This window comes from Zea mays, chromosome 1, assembly GCF_902167145.1.
Source record: "Zea mays cultivar B73 chromosome 1, Zm-B73-REFERENCE-NAM-5.0, whole genome shotgun sequence".
Lineage (NCBI taxonomy): Eukaryota > Viridiplantae > Streptophyta > Magnoliopsida > Poales > Poaceae > Zea > Zea mays.
The window spans coordinates 236,465,418-236,485,628 of record NC_050096.1 but is presented as its reverse complement, the minus strand read 5'-3'; the positions used below and the strand labels follow the sequence as shown (position 1 = coordinate 236,485,628).

Genomic DNA, 20,211 nt, shown 5'->3' with positions numbered 1-20,211 from the left:
AGGGTATTTCCATCTCGTGAATCTGCGCGCACAGAGAAGCGAGAGGGCAGGTGCCTCCGAAGCCGGTGCCGTTCGAGACCTTGCACGGGGGATCGACAATTAGGTTTTTGGGGAGCGTCTACGTGACTGCCCAACGCCTGTCGTTGTCTTCATCGCTGATTCTTGGCGTCTTCATCTCGATCGGATGACAAGAGAAGTTGGACAAGGATCAGGATCCTCGGAGCGCATGGGAGGGTATGATCAATTCAGTTCATTACAGTTTTATATTCTGCATATTATATATGTCATATGTAGCTTTGTTCTATCGTATTATAATATGTTATATCTGTCTGTCTTAATTTTACAGTCATCCTGTTTATATTGTTATCTGTTTATTTACAGTTGTTCCGCAATAATCCATGAACCATGTTTATATACTTATTTTATTTATATGATTTACATGCTTCATATGCTTTGTGTTCTTATGATCCATATTGTTATGGATATTTTTGAGATCATGTTTTCTATGTTTGATTATCTATTATATGTCATCATCATAATGTTAATTTATGGAATTAAAATGGTACGGAAAATGCCTATATTTCTAACAGTATGAGGTACCAATAATATGAGTATGTGTCACATAGTGATTTAATCAGACTCTTATACTTGTATAAAGGAAAATTTTGAAAATAAATCATTATAATGATTATGAGATTGATATGGATTAAAATATAAATCACAGCCTTCTAAAAAAAATAAACTGCTAATATATTTTCACATGCGACAGGCATACCGCCTACAACAATAGTCGTGTAAAAAGAACTATTCGATGGAGTTATTAATATTCTAAGACTATAAAGGTATACTGGCAACATCTTAGACTTTTCTTGCAGGTCCACCCATAGTGCTGGTGCCACCACCTGGCCAATCCGAGCGGCTGGCCGGGATCATCCGTGAAGACGTGAAGCGCAAATCAAAATATCATTTATATCGATGAAGAACACCATGAGTTTGCTAGTTAAATATTTTTGTGTAATAAGAATCGCCCGAGTTTCTAAAAACTTCTGGTTCCGTGTCTGTCCCCGTCCCCTTCTCTCCTCTTCACATGCCACTTCTCATTTCTCACTCCACTACTTGACAGCTCTGCAAGAAGATACGTACAACCACGCCATAAGGATTGTTTGGTTTAGCTTTTTTGAGCTTTCATGGGAATTTAGATCTAAAATATATGAATATCGTAAGATTACATACAAAAGGAGACGAAAGAGTTCATAAAGTTTAGAATTTTAAAAATAATATATTTATACGACGACTTATTCAATTAATATGTTCATATTGATTTTGGACGGGTTTTACCAAAACAATTCTCATAAAAATAGCGTCGAGGCTATAAGCTAGGAGCGATGGGGCTCTAAAAATTCCTAAAGTATAGTGGACACTTCTCATTCCTCTCTATATATAGAATCTCACTTATTTTCTCTATCTATTTTTATACTTTAAATATATATAAATACAAAAATCTACAGCAAATTATATCCCTAATATAAGTGTTTGAAGTATAGAGAATGAGAGAACGAGATATAGAGTAACATGGAATGATGTTAGAGAGAAATAATATATAGAGGAGATAATTTTGACAGATATGGAGGAAGAATATATAAGAATATAGAGAAAACCTAATTAGTTTTATATGTAGATGTTTACAAGAATTCTTTTCCCCTACTATCTCCAACATCTCGAGCATACAATTTCGAATATACAGAATACACAAAATGCGCAATCAAATCACATTATACACGCGTCTAGCAGCTCACACATGTGGTCGTGCAAAATGCACGACCTCCCTCGACGCCACGCACATTCGCGAGGTGCAAGCGGTCGTGCGAAATATATACTATGCTAGCGTTACACAGTTGCTTTTTGCTGTCAGAACCGTAATCTCGATATTCGTGATGCACGAACGTATGCGTGATCTGCTGGAAACCGCTACTAAGGCTGTTTCTAGTAGGTCACGGATGCGACCGCGGATGCACAAAATGAGTAACAAAATCACACTATTCACGCGTCCAGCAGATTGCGCATGCGGTCACGCAAAAATGCTACTGCTCTTAGGGCACAACTGTCCTCAGCACAATATCTACTGAAAGGATGCGTGACCGTTTCCGCGATGTGCTGGTCTTTTTGCGCAACACTTTCTCTTCCTAAAACAGTCTAAAAAATGTATTCACGCGCATAGTGCCACTAGAGGTAGCCTAAATATGCGTAACGCCATAATTCATTATGCATATTCACGACCACGAAGAAGGCAGTCTAAAGGAGTGTTTGGTTTATATATGACTAATTTTTAATTACTCTATTTCATTGATTTTAGTCCTTAAATTGCTAAATACGGAAGAGTTTTAGTTTCCGTATTAACAATTTAGAGATTAAAATGAAATAAAATGGAGGAACTAAAAATTAGCCCTTATAGATTAAACACCCCTAACATATGAAAGAAATGATGCTAGACATATGCGAAAGAAATATGTACAAAATTTATGTGCCCTAGTTTTAACTTTCACCACTGTCACGTCAACTTGTCCCCGCCATCTGGTCGTTATCGGACAAAATAAATACATAGGCATTATTCGGAAACAATATGGCAAATATTTAGAATAGAAACAAAATCTAAGAAGACGAGGGCATGTTTAGATCCGATGTGCTAAAAAGTTTAGCATATTTTAAGAAGTTAAACTAGTATTAGATGTTAGCACATGAATCCAAATAAGCCTGAACAAGCAAAGGGTTCGTTCACTTGCCACCTCAAATAAACCCTTCCTTCAAAACCTTTTCAAAACCCCCCCCCTTCCCCTCGAAATCCAAAATGGTTGAAGAATTCCTTGCTCGCTAAATCCCATATAATCCGCGTCCTCCTCCATCGCCATCCCCATATAATGCCTTCACCAAATCAACGACCCGACCCTTTCCTGCACGTACCCGTCACAGTCATCACGGCCATCTTTTTCCACCGAAAATTCCGAGGCACGCGGGCAGAATACAACCCGTTCATTCACGGTCTCCCACTCTCCCTCTCTCCTCATTTCACCGTTTGCGTCATCCTCCTCCTCTTCTTTCCCCTGATTACGCATGGAGAGAGAGAGAGAGCGCAGAACAAATAAATCCCAACCACCAGCCAAGCCAGCGGAAGTAACAGCTCATCCATCAGAGAGAAACAAAGAAAAGAAAAGCACGGGTGGGGCCCACAGCCGGCGGGACCCACGCGGGGAGACGGACCTCCGTCGTCCTACTACTCGCTCTGGGCCTCTGGCCACCCCTCGACTGCCTGCGGCCTGCCTGCGCTCAATTCAATTCGACTGCGGCGAACAAAACAAACGCAGGGAGAAGGTGCCCCGCGGCCGCACGCCAGGCCATCCCAAGCGAGGCGTGGCGACGCGGAGCTGAGGGGCGCTACTGCGGGGCCGTCCTTGGCGAGAGGAGGGGAGGGGCCCCCGAGGGATCGGTTTTCGGCGGGGGAGCCAGCGGCCGCGGGCGAATGGCTGGCGGCGAGGTAGCGGTCGTGGAGGAAACGGCGGTGGGGGCGCCGACTGCGACGGCGACGCCGCCTGACTTGGCGGCGCATGCCGCGGCCGGTGGCGGGGAGGAGGCGATGCGGATGGAGGGCTGGCTGTACCTGATCCGATCCAACCGATTTGGGATGCAGTACTCGCGCAAGCGCTACTTCGTGCTCGAGGACGCCGCGCTCCGCTGCTTCAAGTCCACGCCATCCTCCAAGCGCGAGGTAACGCACGCCTCTCGGTTTCTGTTTTGTGTTGGCGGCGGGGACCCCCCTTCGTTTTTCCTCGCATTTTTGTGGTGGGATCCTGGGCGTTCGTCCGCTGCGTGAGAGTGAACGTGAACGCAGTCGCTCGATCGGTTCTGATGCTTTCTGCTGATCGTGCTCGAACGGAATCGTTATGCTAATTGTCAAGAGGAGTTGATTCGGGTTGGTTTCTGTTCGTTACACAGCCGTTGGGTTGAGATAAATGCATGCGAATTATGTAGGTGGATGACATCGCATTGGATAAAAGTGGGAAGCTATAATTCGATGTCCTGACCCGGAACAGAATTGCACTACAGTGGCACCGTAGCCAGTTTGAACTGTTTGTACGCCAAGTTTTCTCTAAGACTCTTTTATCGAAATGGGACAATGGTGCTGAGACAACAACAGCTATGGTCCCAACCTTTACGCAACGTTTTAAGGTTTAGGAGGAAAACAAAAATGTGTGTTCAATTCAATCAATTGTTTGTTAAAATCATGGTTGTTGTTCTGTGGAGTCAAACTACTGGTACTTAGTATTTGAAGTTGAAAGGTTGCATTCATTGAACACCACATTGCCTGAATTTTGAGTGGCTTCCATTCAATGGCGGACCCAGCCAAAAATTTGAGATAGGACAGACCACCATATATATACACATACTCACAACAAACTTCACCGTTATATCGGTGGAGCCACGCATGTATACCATATTTGTATCGGTAAATATATCACATAACAATTATATTTTGATCAGTAATTCAGTAAATATATGGTATAAACGAAGATTGAATATAATTACCTATCACATGAAGAACACATTAGAAGAATTCTGTTCCGTAGTCCATATAATTCACCATACATTGCATAAAATGATCAAAACAGAAAAGTATAGATAACTTGCATTTAAAAAAATTTATTAGACAATTAATTGAATATGTAACAAAAAATCTTAAACATAGTAGGGAAACTACCACCACTAAGATACTAAGCAGTAAGCACATAGAGATCTTTTTTTTCTTGAAAGCGTAGGAGAACTACACATCATTATATTAAGAAGAGAAAAAGGCCTTAGATGGCCAAAACAGTACAAAAATGGCCTCCTTACGACGGCCAACAACAGGCATACACATAACTGTCCATGAGGAAACCACACTACTACAAGATCTTCTAGGAGGCTTAGAAAAGTTCAACTTTTGTGGTGTCAGAAGACTCAGAACTCCAGAAGAGAAGAGTGAGGAGAGAATAGAAGGGCCAAGGGGGAATGCCAACGCTTGACGCAAAATGGACGGAAATGTCGGAAGACGTGGTATTGGCAACTGAGTTATTAGGCTTTGTCATTTTATCCTTTAATTCACTACTAAACTGAGCTGGCCTACCTCCGGACGTCAGCTAGCCACTGGGGTCAGCGGAGGGGGGGGGGGGGTGGTGTTGGTCGACGTCGGCTCTAGGTAGGGCGACCGCCCTGGTTTGCCCTATTGGTGGGTCTGCTACTGGTTCCATATAGGGAACACACATGCTGGCCCTTCTGAACGATATGGCATCTGTAGTACTTTTTTTGGCTCCCCACATACGTGATTGCAGCAGCCTGCATTCATTCTCAGTTTGTTACTCAATGTTTAGGCAACTAGGAAGAGAGGTGATTGTCTATATGCTATTCCGAGCTTAAATTGAACTTGGAACATTTGAAAGTTTTCTATCGGCTACATTCAGTCCTTGCATGAAACTTCGGTTTTCCAATTCTATGTTCTTTTGAACCATGACACAATTTCCTTTTTCTTCCTTTGTCTCTGTTTGGGTGCAGGATCCTGTCAGAAGTGCAATAATTGACTCTTGTATTCGTGTGACAGACAATGGCAGAGAAAGTGTACATAGGAGTGTAAGACCTATTCTACTTGTTTTATCACTTTTACATAAGGTTTATGCAAACAATAGCTTAAGTATTTTCCTCACCATTTATTTGATAGGACTTTTACATATTCACACTATATAATTCTTCCAATCATTATGATCAACTTAAGGTAAGGAGTAATATTCTACTCCTTTCATTGGGCAGCTTGTATTGCTCTGTTTGGTTTGTGACAGTAAGATTTCTTTTCGCCTCTGTTGACCAATGTTTTCAAGTTGGGTGCGAGAAGTTCAGAAGAAGCAGCTAGGTGGATCAGGTGCTTAATGGAGTCTGCCTTAAAGGTTAGAGTTTTGCTTATTTTATTGCTCCACTTTGCTATCAGTATGTTCAATAAAGCACTCATATGTTTTCCATTCTGCTAGCAGTCACCTAGAAAAGATGAGCACATTGTTGCTTGTTCACACAGAAGATGGCAGGCTTTCAGGTACCTGCAGGTCACACTTTGTTTGTAATTTATTCAGCATATGAACTGGAAGCAGTGTTACAAAAAGCTAGTTGAGTTGTGGGATTACTTAGGTGATAGATTGTTGTAACATTCATATAATTTAATTTTATGTTGCTTTGGCTTGATTAGTTTTTCCCCTATAGTTTGCAATTCAAAATTTGTGCAGATTAAAGTGTAAGGGATGCTATCAGATGGTTGAGATGGCAAATATTGGTACATTACCCTTAGGAATCAAGAATATCGATAACATAATACTTGTTTGGTGTATGCTATAAATTCTTGTTAATGCCTGAAAACAACCATAAATACAGTGATATGTCATGCTATCCCTTTTTCCGCAAGGTAGGGCTATGCTATTATGCTGAACACAAGTCTTTGTTAGAGTGGTACAAAAGACATGCCATCCTTTTGTTTCAATTGATACTTGGTTAAGATGTTTATGATGATTAAAAGGGATGAGATGCAGAGCTATAGTTTCGATTGTCCTTGATTTGCTTCTTGTAAACCCCTATCCAGTTGGAGTGGCTAGTGTGGATCAAGTTGAGTAGAGGTGTGTATATATACTCAAATGGTACAGTAAGTACTAGTTGCATATAATGTTGTGCAGGCCACACATGGTAACTCTAGATTATTATTTTTCCCCGTGTGAAGAAAGGCCGAATCCAAATGAGTTGCTACGCATCTGTATTCTGTAGCTTGTCCCAGGGCAGAGCGATAAGTGAATTTTGGACCTAGGAAATGGATGTAGCACCAAGGGGGTGGTTCTTTATTTGAGCATACCAATGCTGTGGTTCTTGGGTCCAAGTATTATGGTGAGAAACATTACATGAAGCGCAGTAGTTGTCACTATCACACCCTGTCCCAGTTGAGTGTCCCACTTAACTCTAAAAGAAATTTGTGTTGTATGCAGTCAACCAATCTAAACTTTGATTATCATGTGTGTTTTGCCATTTGTGTACTGAATCTGGATATTTGATAAATGATTTGAGTATTTTTTTCTTCAAGAAATAGTTTCATAGTACTGCCTCTTTCAAATTATAGCTCACTTTAGCTTTGTTTTAAGTCAAACTTCTCTAACTTTGACTAGGTTTTTAGAAAAAAAATATTCACATCTATAAGTTCAAATTACAATAGGGGCTTCCCCTACTGTATTCCTGTAAACAAACAGATACAAGATCAATTTAATGCACTATTAAGGCCTATTCCATGAACAATTTAATGAAACTAATTTGTTGTTGTAGATGTTGATGCATTTTTTTTCTAAAAACTTGGTCAAAGTTAAATAAGCTTGACTTAGGACAAAGTTAAAGGGACCTATAATTTGGAACAGAGTATTATACTTTTGCTATGCTCATTAAAACTGTATAGAATAGGAATTGATAGTCAAAGTTGTGTCTTAGAGGCCATGATGATGCCGAAGACAACATTTATTGTGACAACTGGATTTTGGTAAACTGGGGACAGAAGCCCAATTGGGTATGGATACATAGTCTGCTCATGTGGAGGTTGAGTGTTGCGAATTCACAACCCTATTATGTTACACTTGAACATATGCCTTGGTCTGACTGATTGCCTGTACAATGCTAGCCATTGCAATTATTTGCTCTCTCTGTGATGTTATAACTATTTTTGGGGTAGAATTGGCTTTATAATTTGTATTCATAATTTATTTAATAGTATGTGTAGTTTCTCTATTGTTTAATTGGCTACTATGCCATTGCAGGTTGAGCCGCCGCAATAGCCGTATGCACTCAATAGGTAACTACAGTTTTCAGTTGAATGAGTAATCGTTATAAAATAATTAGCTTTTGACAATGTTTATAGAAGCAATGAATCTCTTTGTGCTCTTTAATTCCACACTGTTCTTATTTCTGTGTGAAAAATTTATCAGATTGGACTTTATTTTCATCTGCTCATAACGATCCAATGGCATCTGATGTCATTGCACCTTCTCCATGGACAATATTTGGCTGTACAAACGGTAATGGTATAAATTTCTTTGTTTCCATCAATGAAATTTCTGCTAAAATCCAATTTACTTGCATTTAGGGTTACGTTTGTTTACCGAGGCAAACGATGGTGGCTCTCATGGGAAGGTATATCTTACTCACCAACGTGTTGTGCATGCACATGGATTTATTGTTAAATTCATAATAATTAGGTTGTTTCCTCAGTATTGGGATGATCATCCGGCTATAATGGCAGTTGGTGTGGTTGATGCGAATTCCGAGGCTGTCTTTCAGACTCTAATGTCCCTTGGCCAATCAAGATCTGAGTAAGACAGCGTTCCCATGCTCAAACTTTTAATTTATGGAAACATTCGCACTACTTTTTGTTACATATGTGTAAAAATATTAGTATATTATATTATTTTTAAAAACATTGAGAGTTTCTCTTAGTGTCCATTTCTTTTCTTTACATGCTCATAAAAAAACGAAGCTGGAAGTTGCTGATTTACTGCTTACAGAAAATCTGAAAACCCCACTCTGTATCGAGGTGGGTGTTGGATGTATGCCTCTACTAGCTGGTCTGTCTTATCTGGCTCTCTATACTCCTTTCATGCTTTTCTCTGTCACCACCCAGATAGACTAAACCAGGGTGGACCTTGTTGGAATGAGAGAAACCTAAACCCTAATCAGGGTTGGGAGTGTATTGATAAAGCCGAGTTAAGTGGGCCGAGGCCCATTACAATAGAGGTATACACAGTAACAGTAAAAAGTTACACTAACACCATTAGGTGAACGTGGCGTGGGTTGCAGTGGAGAGCACCGGATGGTACACAGGCAGCTCATCCCGGGAGCGGGTTGATGCACGGGCCGGCTCAACGGAGGGGATCGGGCCGCACACGCCGCTAGTAGACGTGGGTGGGGTCGGCGAAGCGAGCCAAGGTGGCTGAAGAGGCGGGGCCACGCGTGGCGCAGGCGGAGGTGACAGTGGCACAAGTGTCCTAGAGTTGATTGTGATGAGACTTTTAAGTCTTGTGAAGCTGGCCACTGTCCACACCGTTTTGTCTCTGGCTCTCTCGCGGTCTTGGCCTATCCATCAGTCGAACGTCAAGAACACCTTCCTTCATGGCGCTTTGATTGAGACAATATTGCAGCCAGTCGATCGGTTTCGTGGATTCAGCTCATCCGTACATGATCTACAAACTGAACAAGTTGTTGTATGGCCTGAAACAGGAACCCTGAGCTTGGTACAATTGCTTTGTCTTGCTCTCGTTGGGCTTTGTCGAGACTAAGTCGGACACATCGATGTTCATCTATCGCTGCATGGTGACACTGTGTACCTCCTTTTGTACGTCGACGACATTATTAAGTTGCATGCACCAACCAGTTCAACCCAAAAGCTTAAGCTGATGGGAGAAGGTGGACAATTCACTTATATTATATTCTAACACTCCCCCTCACGTCGAGCCTCTTTTGGGTCTCTGACGTGGAATATAGGAGCGAGCAACAATTATTTTATTTAATTGTGCTAACCAGGATTCGAATTCGAGACCTCTGGTTCCGATACCATATTAAGTTGCATGCACCAACCAGTTCAACCCAAAAGCTTAAGTTGATGGGAGGAGGTGGACAATTCACTTATATTATATTCTAACAGACATTGTCCTCATGGCCTCTGGTCCCGCCCTCTTGCAGCGCACCATCTCAGCCTTGCAACAGGAGTTTGCTATGAAGGATCTAGGGTATTGTAGTTGAGCACCGCCCTCATGGCTTGTTCCTCCATCAGCGGGCGTGCACTTTAGATATCCTTGAGTGGGCTGGCATGATTGATTGCAAGCCTTGCTCCACCCTAATGGATACACAAGCCAAGGTCTCTTCAGATGATGGCACCCTTGTCAGTGACCTCACTGGTTACAGGAACCTCCCTGGCGCTCTCCAGTACCTCACCTTCACCAGACCAGATATCTCCTTGCTGTTCAGCTGGTGTGTCTATATATGCATGATCCACGGGAGCCGCACCTCACTTCTGTGAAGCGAATACTCCAGTACCTTTCGGGTGCCTCGATTACGACCTTCTTCTCTAGCGTTCCTCGGCGTTTGAGCTTGTCGCGTACAATGACGCTGAATGGGCGGGTTGTCCAGACACACGTAGGTCTACAATTGGCTACGCTGTGTTCCTAGGCGGCAACCTCGCCTCCTGGTAGTCGAACAGACAACATGTTGTCTCTCGCTTGAGTGTCGAGGTCGAGTACCGTGTTGTGGCTAATGGTGTGGCTGAGGCGTGCTGGCTTCTGGAACTCCTTATGGAGCTTCACAACCCCTTCACCATGAGCACCATCATCTACTGCGACAATGTCAACACGATTTACCTCTCCACCAACCCCATCCAGCATCAGCGGACGAAGCATGTTGAGATCGACCTCCACTTCGTCTGCGAGCGTGTCGTCATGTTTTGACGACTTCTCAATTCGCCGACATCTTCATCAAGGGCCTCCCTACGTCGATGTTCTCGGAGTTTTGATCTAGTCTCAACATCCGTCGTCGCTAGAGTTTCGACTACGTGGTGTGTTAGAGTATGTATATTATGTATTCCTGTGTTGGGCCTAGGTTTGTATAGGTTTGTGGCCCACAACCCATTAGTGGTGTTGCACCACCCTGTCTGCCACTACATGTATCCCTTATCTAATTAATGGAAATATCTTTTGGTGGCTAAACCTTCCAATACCAACAAGCAACAAATAGGCGGTGGCTTAAACAACTTCAACTTCCTAAACTAACAGCTATTTTAAACCTGAGCTTATTAGTGTTAAACTTAAACTTGGCATGAACAAGCCATGTGTAGTACCTAAGAAGTTTTTTTTTCTCGAACACGCGGGAGAGCTGCATATCAATATGTTAAGAAGAAAAAGGGTTTTAGAAACTCAAGGTTACATCCAGGTTTCATTAAGGAAAAACCTTGGCAGGAAAACAACTTAGGGCTAGTTTGGCAACTCCATTTTCCCAAGGGAAAATGAACAAATTTCCCTTGGGAAAATGTAAATCCCTTGGGAAAATGGGGTTGCTAAACTGTCCCTTAGAGAAGCTTTTCAAGAACCTGGTTATGTTAGACTGTTAGTTATATTTTCAGTGTGTTTAATTAATTATCTGTTCTACTGTTCTCTCATTAATAAACTTAAGACTAGATGACGTTGATAATTGATATGCATACACCTGACTTAAATGTGTTTCTTTTTGAACCAATTAATAGTTGAGATCCTTTTTCAGATGGGACTTCTGTTTGCGGGAAGGAAAGGTAATCGAGCATCTTGATGGGCATACAGACATAATCCAAAAGAAATTAAGAAGCGACTGGTTACCATGGTCTGATGCTGGTTTGATTATCCTGCTATATTTACATGCATATTTATTAAGTTGTAATTGCATTATATTCAGTTTTCAGGGGAATGAGAAAGAGAGATCTATTACTTAGACGATATTGGAGGCGAGAAGATGATGGAACTTATGGTACTATTGTTTGACAAAAAAATGTGATATATATTCCACTTGCAGTTATCTAGATCTGACAGTTATCTTGAATTTCCAGTAATTCTATACCACTCTGTTTTCCACTACAAATGTCGTCCCGAGAAAGGCTACATCCGTGCATGTCTTAAAAGTAATGTATGCTTTACTTTCAGTCAAATCTCTGTGGGAACTTAACTATAGTATTTGCTTACACTTCACTGATATGTGCCTTTTTGAATATTTAGGTGGAGGTTATGTAATATCACCAGTCAATCAAGGAAGACAATCAGTTGTAAAGCACATGCTTGCCATAGATTGGAAATTCTGGAAGTCTTATCTGTTTACATCATCTGCCAAATATATCACTATACGAATGTTAGGCAGAGTAGCAGGTATGTCTTGTATTACATCAATACATCTTGCCTAATGCAACCATGGCACTTCTCTTTTTGCAAATTTCAATAATATTCTGTGGACTTACATTTTTTTCAGCACTACGAGAATTCTTCCGAGCGAAAAATGGTAATTGTTCTTGCATGGAGTTCTCATCTGGAGAGTTGACCAGGGACACGGGATTACCTCAAGGTGAAAATCAGCGAATAAATTTGGAAATGCAGCAAGAAAATGAGAACGGAAGACTTGAAGGTCCTACTGAAGGATCACTGGGTGGTTCTAACAGGCACTTAAGCAGTACTGGTTCCTTTGTTCAACTCAATGATGCAGCAGATGAGTTCTTTGACGTGCCAGACGAATCAGAATATGATCAGAGAGAAGTTATGTTTCCTTCTGATGAGAGCTTGCATGCTGCGGTGAGTTCAGTGTGTTTGTATGAAGCATGATACAAGATTGCCATGCTAATAACTTACCACTGTTCTTATCAGAAGAACAGCGGTTGAGTCAGTTCTTCTACACTGCATGTTCTGAACTATTATCTTCTGGTCATATTAGTATATTACAGATGTGTGGTTTTGGTACTAGTTATCATATGGTCATAGTAAAGATGTGTCTTTGGTTGTTTACGTAATACATCGATATGCTGATGACATATTATTATTTTTTACCTTGAAATTTAATTGGCATTTAAATTTAGAGACAAATAATGTTGAGTGTCCCATAAAAAAATGTTTGCTCTGGTTTTCAAATATCCACCTTGTATTGAGTGTGCTTGCAGCCCTCATAGCACATACTATGGATTCTACTTTTTCAACAATTAAAATAGGATTTGAGCATACCAAATGTGTCCATGCTTGAAAAGGTGGAGCATTTAATGTCAGAACAGTGAACATAAAGTTAACTACAAAGAATGGCATTACTTAACAGGACATACAAATTTGTTACTAATTTTCAGTGTATTCTAGACGCTAAACTGTAAACAATCTGTCATTCGATGTCTATCGTTTAGGCCATTTAGACAGTGTTTACATGGAGTTAAATGACCTCACTAAAATATACATATTTATTTATGGCAGTCAAATATGCTAGAAAGTTAGATATCTACGCAGGTAAAAAATAAGCATTCTAACAAATGTGTTAGTTGTAATCCTCTTTTTGACTAAATGGTTAATTAAATGCACGCTCAGTTTATTTAATCACATTTAACTCGACTTTGTTTAGACCATTAGATGGTTTTTAACGGTTTAAACAGCCAAGCTGTTTAATTTAACGTTTAGGAACTAAAGGGCATGGGTCATGGGTGGCTTTCGTTTACCGTTTAGACGAACTAAACGGCAGTTTAGGTGAACAGTGCTGTTTTTACTTTGTGACTAATGTTTTGGCATTTCTTTCAGGACCAGCGTCACGCTAAACTGTCCACTGCTGCTGTTTTTGTAAAAAGGTTGCATGATCTTGCAGGTATGTTACAGTTTCTGCCCAATGGCCAACAGTTTTATTTTTTTCTTCTGTTGTTCTAGTTTTGATCTTTCCTTTTCTTTTTTTTCCTCTATTTCAGTTCAGAAAAGAGGATACATTGACTTACAGGGAGCTGCAGATGCTGATAATGGGCCATGTTGCTATGGATATACTCTTCCCAAAGATTCGAGCTATACAGTGCCTTCTACTTGGGCAATGACAGATCCTACAACATTCTTAATCCGGGGAGAGACTTATTTGCACGATCGTATAAAGGTTGCTTGATATACTGCAAAGATCAAATCCTAAAAAGAAACTGATTTAAATAGGGATGAAAGCGGTATCCAAATTGTTAGGAAAATTTTAATATTTTAAAATAGATATGTATGAAATTTGATGCTGATCTTTTCTTATGTTATCAACCACATTATTACAAATAAGAATAAAATTTACATAAATTGTTTTATGCGTTATTTGCTCCCTACAAAAAAGGTGAAAAAATATCTAAATCTGTATCCGAATTTTATAAAATATATGATAAATTTGAGCTTTAGCTTTTATGAATCTTTACAAGCTCAATGCTAAAAAACAAGAATACAAATTTGCATAGTAGATTTTATATCATATTTATTTGCAATAAAAAAGACAAAAAATTGATATCCAAATAATTATCTGTTTTCATCCCTAGATTTAAATATCTTAGTTAGATGCCAAAAAAACTTGAACATAAACTCTTTGGTAGTGGTTTACTGTGCGGAAGGGCAGCTTTCAGGATAATTGTCCTATCCATGTTATCACTATTCACTACTGCTACCTTTCTGAAAAGCAAACTGTAGGGAAACACCATAGTTCAGTATAACTCCTAAATGGTTGGTTCAAGATACCGTGATGATACTGATACAACTTACCTGTAACTTTGATAGATCAAGGCAAATAGTACCCTGATGCAAATGGTAGGTGCTGACTGGATAAAATCTGATAAGCGTGAGGATGATCTAGCTGGTCGCCCTGGGGGGCTAGTCCAGGTACCTCATGCTAAAGCAAATAATTTTGTTTCGGCAGCAATAATGAAGATATTTACCAATAGCTTTTATGTAGAAATGTGCAGCACAAGGGGGCACCCGATTCTTCTTCATTGTAAACATTCAGGTGGACTATTTTTTTTGGGTGTATACATGGGTTGATACTTGATATGTCACATGATGTACAACAATTTAATTCCTTGTTTATGACTGGATGAGTACAGGTTCCTGGTTCAACCACATACAGCTTAGCTTTGTATTATATGATGGATACACCATTAGAAAAGGTCCCTCTGCTTGAAAGATTTGTAAATGGAGATGATGCATTCAGAAATTCAAGGTTCAAGCTCATTCCTTACATCTCAAAGGTTTGTTTTGCACTTTGAGCCTTATTTGATCTGTTTTAAGCTGTACTCAGTAAACTGTCAATATCTTATTTTTGGAATGTGTGTCTATTTAGGGATCTTGGATTGTTAAACAGAGTGTGGGCAAGAAAGCTTGCTTGGTTGGACAAGCATTAGAAATCAATTATTTTCGTGGAAGAAACTATTTGGAGGTAAGCTATAAGCATGTCATCTGTTAGCTTCTCTTGTAACATTCTACTATGTTTTATCATCCAAATGCAGCCTTGCCGTGTGTTTTTGTTCCTACTGGATTTCTAGCAGTTAATTTGACTTGTTATGATTATATTTCTCTCTGCATAGTGTACAATTGCAAAAGTAATGTCAGCTTGCATTCCTTTTTACCACTATTATGCATTTTTTGTTATTATTTCATGTTATATCTGCAAAGCAAAATCTGTGATAAGGACAACAAATATTCTAGAGGTTGCCTTTGACTTGTTACATATCTGTTGGATTTAAACTTACTTTTCTGACAACGTTGCATGTTACAACACAAATAAGTTTTCTGCGACCCCAGAAGGTATATTCAGCTCTGAACAGCTTTGCCTGTAATTTTCCAGCTTGGAGTTGATATTGGTTCATCAACGGTGGCACGAGGTGTGGTGAGCCTAGTGCTTGGCTACTTGAACAATCTTGTGATCGAAATGGCCTTCTTGGTACAGGTATCCAATCGTGTATCTAGCTAATTCACAAAACCCCTGTTCATATGAAATTTCCTCAAGATTGAGCATACATCTGTAAAGATCACAGAAGATTTAAGACAATCGTGCATCTAGCTTATTCACAAAACGCATGTTCACATTAAAATTGCCTTAAAGTTGAGCATACGTCCGCAGAGATCACAGAAGATTTATATTTCTTTCTACTATCACTTAGTACATGCTTTAAATTCATTATTTGCCTCATGCAGGGAAACACAAATGAAGAACTCCCGGAATTCCTCCTAGGTACCTGCCGACTGAATTACCTGGATGCCTCCAAGGCAGTGTCCATAGACGAGTGCTAGGACCCCAACTGACCTCATTTTTTAAAGCCAAGTACACCAAAAGACAAAAAAAAAAGGCTGAATCCCCATTCCTTGCTGCCGACACAATCGGCAACCCTAGCCCAGATGCCCATTTTATTGCCTCACCGCAAAAGTGGGGGATCCATTGCAACCGTTGTACATTCTCTTCTTGCCGACTGCTCAGGTATTGTGTTGTAATGATGATAGCAATCCATGATAAAAGCCCCCTCATTCTTTGGCATCTTATCACCACGGCAAAAACGGAAAGAAAAAGTGTATTCTACCATGCCGTCTCTTCTGACCGAATGACGTCAGATGGTCGGATCTAACAGCAAGCAAACCATTAACTATGCATTGACCAGCAGAGTAATGGCTGTATTTGAGGACTCGCGGTCCCCCCCACCCCCCCCCCCCCCCCCCCCCCCCCCCCCCCCCCCCCCCCCCCCCAACCACCCAGACACACACCACGTTGAAGTGAAAGGATCACCAACCAAAATTGCAGTGATCATGGCCTCATGGGTGCTCAGATCGATTGAACCAAAAGCATCAACCAGTAGTGTGGAGCTTGGTATCTATCTCCTGGGTCCTCGCTCCCTAGTCCTACCAGGACATCATGTTAATTCGATGGTGTCATCGTCGCTGCATCATCGGGCTCGGGCGCACTGTGTTTATGCTTGTGGTAGCATCGGCATTTATCTGGGATATAAATGTCCATTGTTCGACACGCTGTGTTGTGCCTCAGTGCTTGAGCCGCCGATATGACGGCTCAACGGCCCGACTCGCTTTTTGATGTGCCAGTCGCGCTTTTGATGGCGAAGTGTAAGGGGGCGTTTGGTTCTCAGGCCAAAGTTCCGTGTCAAATCGAATTTTTACGAGTATTAAATACTCATCCTTCTCAATATATAAGCATATATAAGCTGTAACACCCTTGGTTTAAAAACTAAAAAATATATTTAATTCTATTTATACTACTGTATCGATATATGTATATTAGAGAGGGCACATTTTATATTATGGGACAAGAATAAAAAATGAATTTATAAATTAGAACGGAGGGAGTATATGCTTAATTAGACTTAATAAAGTTGTCTTATCATGTACTCCCTCCGTTTCTTTTTATTTGTCGCTGGATAGTGCAAAATTACACTATCCAGCGACAAATAAAAAAACACGGAGGGAGTAGTATGTATGTTTAATTATTTTTATGATTGGACTATATTTAATGCTCGTAATTGTCAATTAAACATTTGATGTGATAGGTAGCGGTGGAACCAAACAACTTCTAAGTCGCTCGGGGTAGGATTGGTTGACTACCAAATTTGTCATGTCCAAAATTTGGCAACAAAAAGTTGCCAAAACTTAGCAAAAGTATTTGCTATAGATTTGACATACCAACTATAAAATATTGATAAACTTTAATACTAAACCAAATGGCCACCAAAAATCTTAACTTGCCTAAGACTTAGCAACTAAATTTTTGCCATCAAATCAGGCTCGCAACCTTGGTTCTAAGGTTTCGGCCAGCGTGCTAAGGGCTTGTTCGGTTCTACCCCAATCCATATGGATTGAGGGGGATTGAGGGGGTTTCAATTCCTAGTAAGTCAAAATCTCTCTCAATCCGTATCAATCCCCCAATCCATATGGATTGAAAATAACCGAATAAGACCAATGTGATAGGGACGGTGGGACTAGTCATTAATAGTCCCTTTACCCCCTGTCTTCGAACCTTAGATAAGGGAATAATGGTTCACTTTTTACCTGTTATGGTTTCTTATAGAGACTTTGGCTCTGTTTGGGAGGGCTCCGGCTTCTTTAAAAAATGGCTCTGGCTCCAACTTTTCCAAAAGAGTAGCTTCTCTGCAAAAGCCAATACATTTTTATAAATCGTTTGGCAAAACGTCTCTACTGCTATTGCCGAACTTGCTGCTTGCTGAACTTAATGCATAAACCCGTCACTACTTGCCGCTACTTGCTAAACGCTGCTCGCTGCTACTTCATAGAACATGGCAGCTCCTAAAACACTACTACTTGCTGCTTCCTGCCAGATGCTGCTTACTTGATTGTTGCTACAACTGCCACATACTAATTGTTGTACGCGTCTGGCTACACAAGGAACAACGACGGAGGTGGAGCTACCTTTTGGGGCTCCGGCTCCTCAGTACAGACCGGCTTCAGCTCTTCAGCCAGAGCTGTTTTTGTGGCGCTGTTTGGGAGGGCTTTAGAAATGAGCCTGAGTCGGAGCCACCTAAGGGCCTGTTCGGTTGTTTCGAAATGCAACCAGCATTCATTCCAGCTCATCAATACTTATATTAATTAGCCAAGTAATTCGGTCTGGAATCCTTCAGGGTCACCGTTCCGTAGGAACCGAATAATTCGTTCTGGAATCCTTCAGGGTCACTGTTCCGTAGGAACCGAACATGTTCTAAGGCCTTGTTCGTTTGTGCCGGATTGGTGGATCGGAACGATTCTTAACCGGATTGCTTCTCTAATTTATATAAACTTTGATTAACTGGAACGATTTCGGGTGCAATCCGACACAAACGAACAAGGCCTAAGAGCATTAGAATGTGCGTCGAGAGAAACTGGATTAACATGCATAAAAACAAAAAAATCTGATTTAAATACTTTATTTCCCCTATAAATATAGAATCTCTCTAACAACAATGCAGCTAGGCTCGTTCAAACCAGTTTATGACATATACCTATACTAATTATGCTACTCGGTGTAGATATTTATGCATTGTGGTACACCGCGTAAAAAGTCTGTTTACTACTACATGCCCATAAATTTAGGATGACAAAAATATGTGTTGAAAGTAAATAGATTGGCATGCATGAAAACAAAAAATCTGATTTAAATGATTTATTTCGTTCACAAAAGTAGGATCTCTACAACAGCCATAGCTAGGATCGTTGAAACCAGTTTATGACATATACTGATACTAATTATGTTACACGGTATAGATATTTATGCAATGTAATATACCGCATAAAAAATATGTTTCCTGCTGCATAACCATAAATTTAGGATGCCAAGAATGTGCATTGAAAAGGAAATGGATTGGCATGCATGAAAACAAAAAAATGATTTAAATGCTTAATTTCGTCAATAAATATAGGATCTCATCAACAACTATACATGTAGGCTCGTTAGAAACAGTTTATGATATACTGAGACTAATTATAGTACAACGGTGAAGGTATTATGGCGCCGTTGAGCCAGGGCTTCCTCTAGTTATTGAAAGCCCAGAGCTCCAAATATACAAACTATATATATACTCTATTATCATCTAGTGTGATGGATCCAACGGTCCATCACTTGGACCATGCTGGTGCGCGCGCGTCCGACCGCTCGGCTCCGCCCCTCGCATGACTTCGACTCGTGTGGCTCGGCTCCACACGGCTCATGCCCCGAATGGCTCCACCCCCGCATGGCTCGTTTCCTATCCACATTAAGTTATTCCAATCAACATTAAGTCATTTTTTAGAAAATATTAAGTTATTTATTGTTTTCAATCATTTTAGGTGTTTTCTCAGACATTTTTATGCTATTGGTTCAGTCATTCCAGAATTATTAAGTCATTATAATGTCCAGACAACATTTAAGTCATTCTAGGTAACTTTAAACTATTCCAAAGTCTAGGTACATAAATATTAAGCTATTTTTAGGAAATATTTAATTATTATTGTTTTAGCCATTTTTTTAGGTTTCTCATACATTTCTTATGTTATTGGTTCAGTCATTCTAGAAAAATTAAGTCATTTTAGTGTCAAGAAACCATTTAAGTCATCTTAGTAATATTAAGTCATTCCAAAGTCTAACTAAAATTTAAGTCATTTTTTGTTACATTAAGTCATTCAGTAAACATTAAGTCATTTTCAGGCGAGGTGCGCTCGGCTTGTGGTGGCTACTGGCTAGGCTCAACCTTTGCGCGGTGGGGCGGATCGGTCTGACGGTTGGGCGGGCGTGGGGACGGCTCGATCGACCGGCTGGAGCTGGCACGGAGCCACGTGCGGGGGGAGGGAGGCTGGCTCAGTCCGACCATTGGTCTATAACTACAGGTGATGAATAAATATGTCCTATATATAACCATTGTTCACTAGGTAAAAGTCGGTGACTATCCTTGGCTAATCCGAGGTTCATCATTCATGGGAGGCCGTGGTGCTAGGATGAGCCCAGGTCACCTGGTTTGCTTGCTGTACCTGTACCCATTTTGTTAAGTATATTCTCTTTATGCATGCCAAGGTGTCAAGCTACACTCGATTGCCAATTGACAATAACAATCAATGATAAGTGCCGCCAGTTTTTGTTTTTTTGGTTGACTTGTCATCGTCAAGAGGAAAAATAGAA

The 20,211-nt window shown here is 40.5% G+C and overlaps 1 protein-coding gene across 2 annotated transcripts; it reads left to right on the top strand.

Annotated features, from left to right (window-relative positions):
• The first annotated feature begins 3,250 nt into the window (after positions 1–3,250).
• Positions 3,251–16,145, top strand: LOC100192558 (uncharacterized). Of its 2 annotated transcripts, none has more exons than XM_008680528.4 (22): positions 3,251–3,760; positions 5,581–5,655; positions 5,744–5,797; positions 5,901–5,966; positions 6,048–6,109; positions 7,854–7,888; positions 8,022–8,111; positions 8,180–8,226; positions 8,305–8,405; positions 11,341–11,436; positions 11,516–11,580; positions 11,660–11,731; positions 11,826–11,972; positions 12,073–12,389; positions 13,368–13,431; positions 13,529–13,704; positions 14,352–14,453; positions 14,527–14,577; positions 14,675–14,818; positions 14,911–15,006; positions 15,415–15,516; positions 15,765–16,109. In XM_008680528.4, the coding sequence occupies exons 1-22, from the start codon at positions 3,515–3,517 to the stop codon at positions 15,858–15,860; spliced, it is 2,304 nt and encodes a 767-aa protein (XP_008678750.1). In that variant the 5' UTR covers positions 3,251–3,514; the 3' UTR covers positions 15,861–16,109. The 2 variants fall into 2 exon arrangements, with proteins under 2 accessions (XP_008678750.1, NP_001352466.1); NM_001365537.1 differs by having other exon boundaries at positions 3,363–3,760; positions 6,051–6,109; positions 15,765–16,145.
• The last annotated feature ends 4,066 nt before the right edge of the window (positions 16,146–20,211 follow it).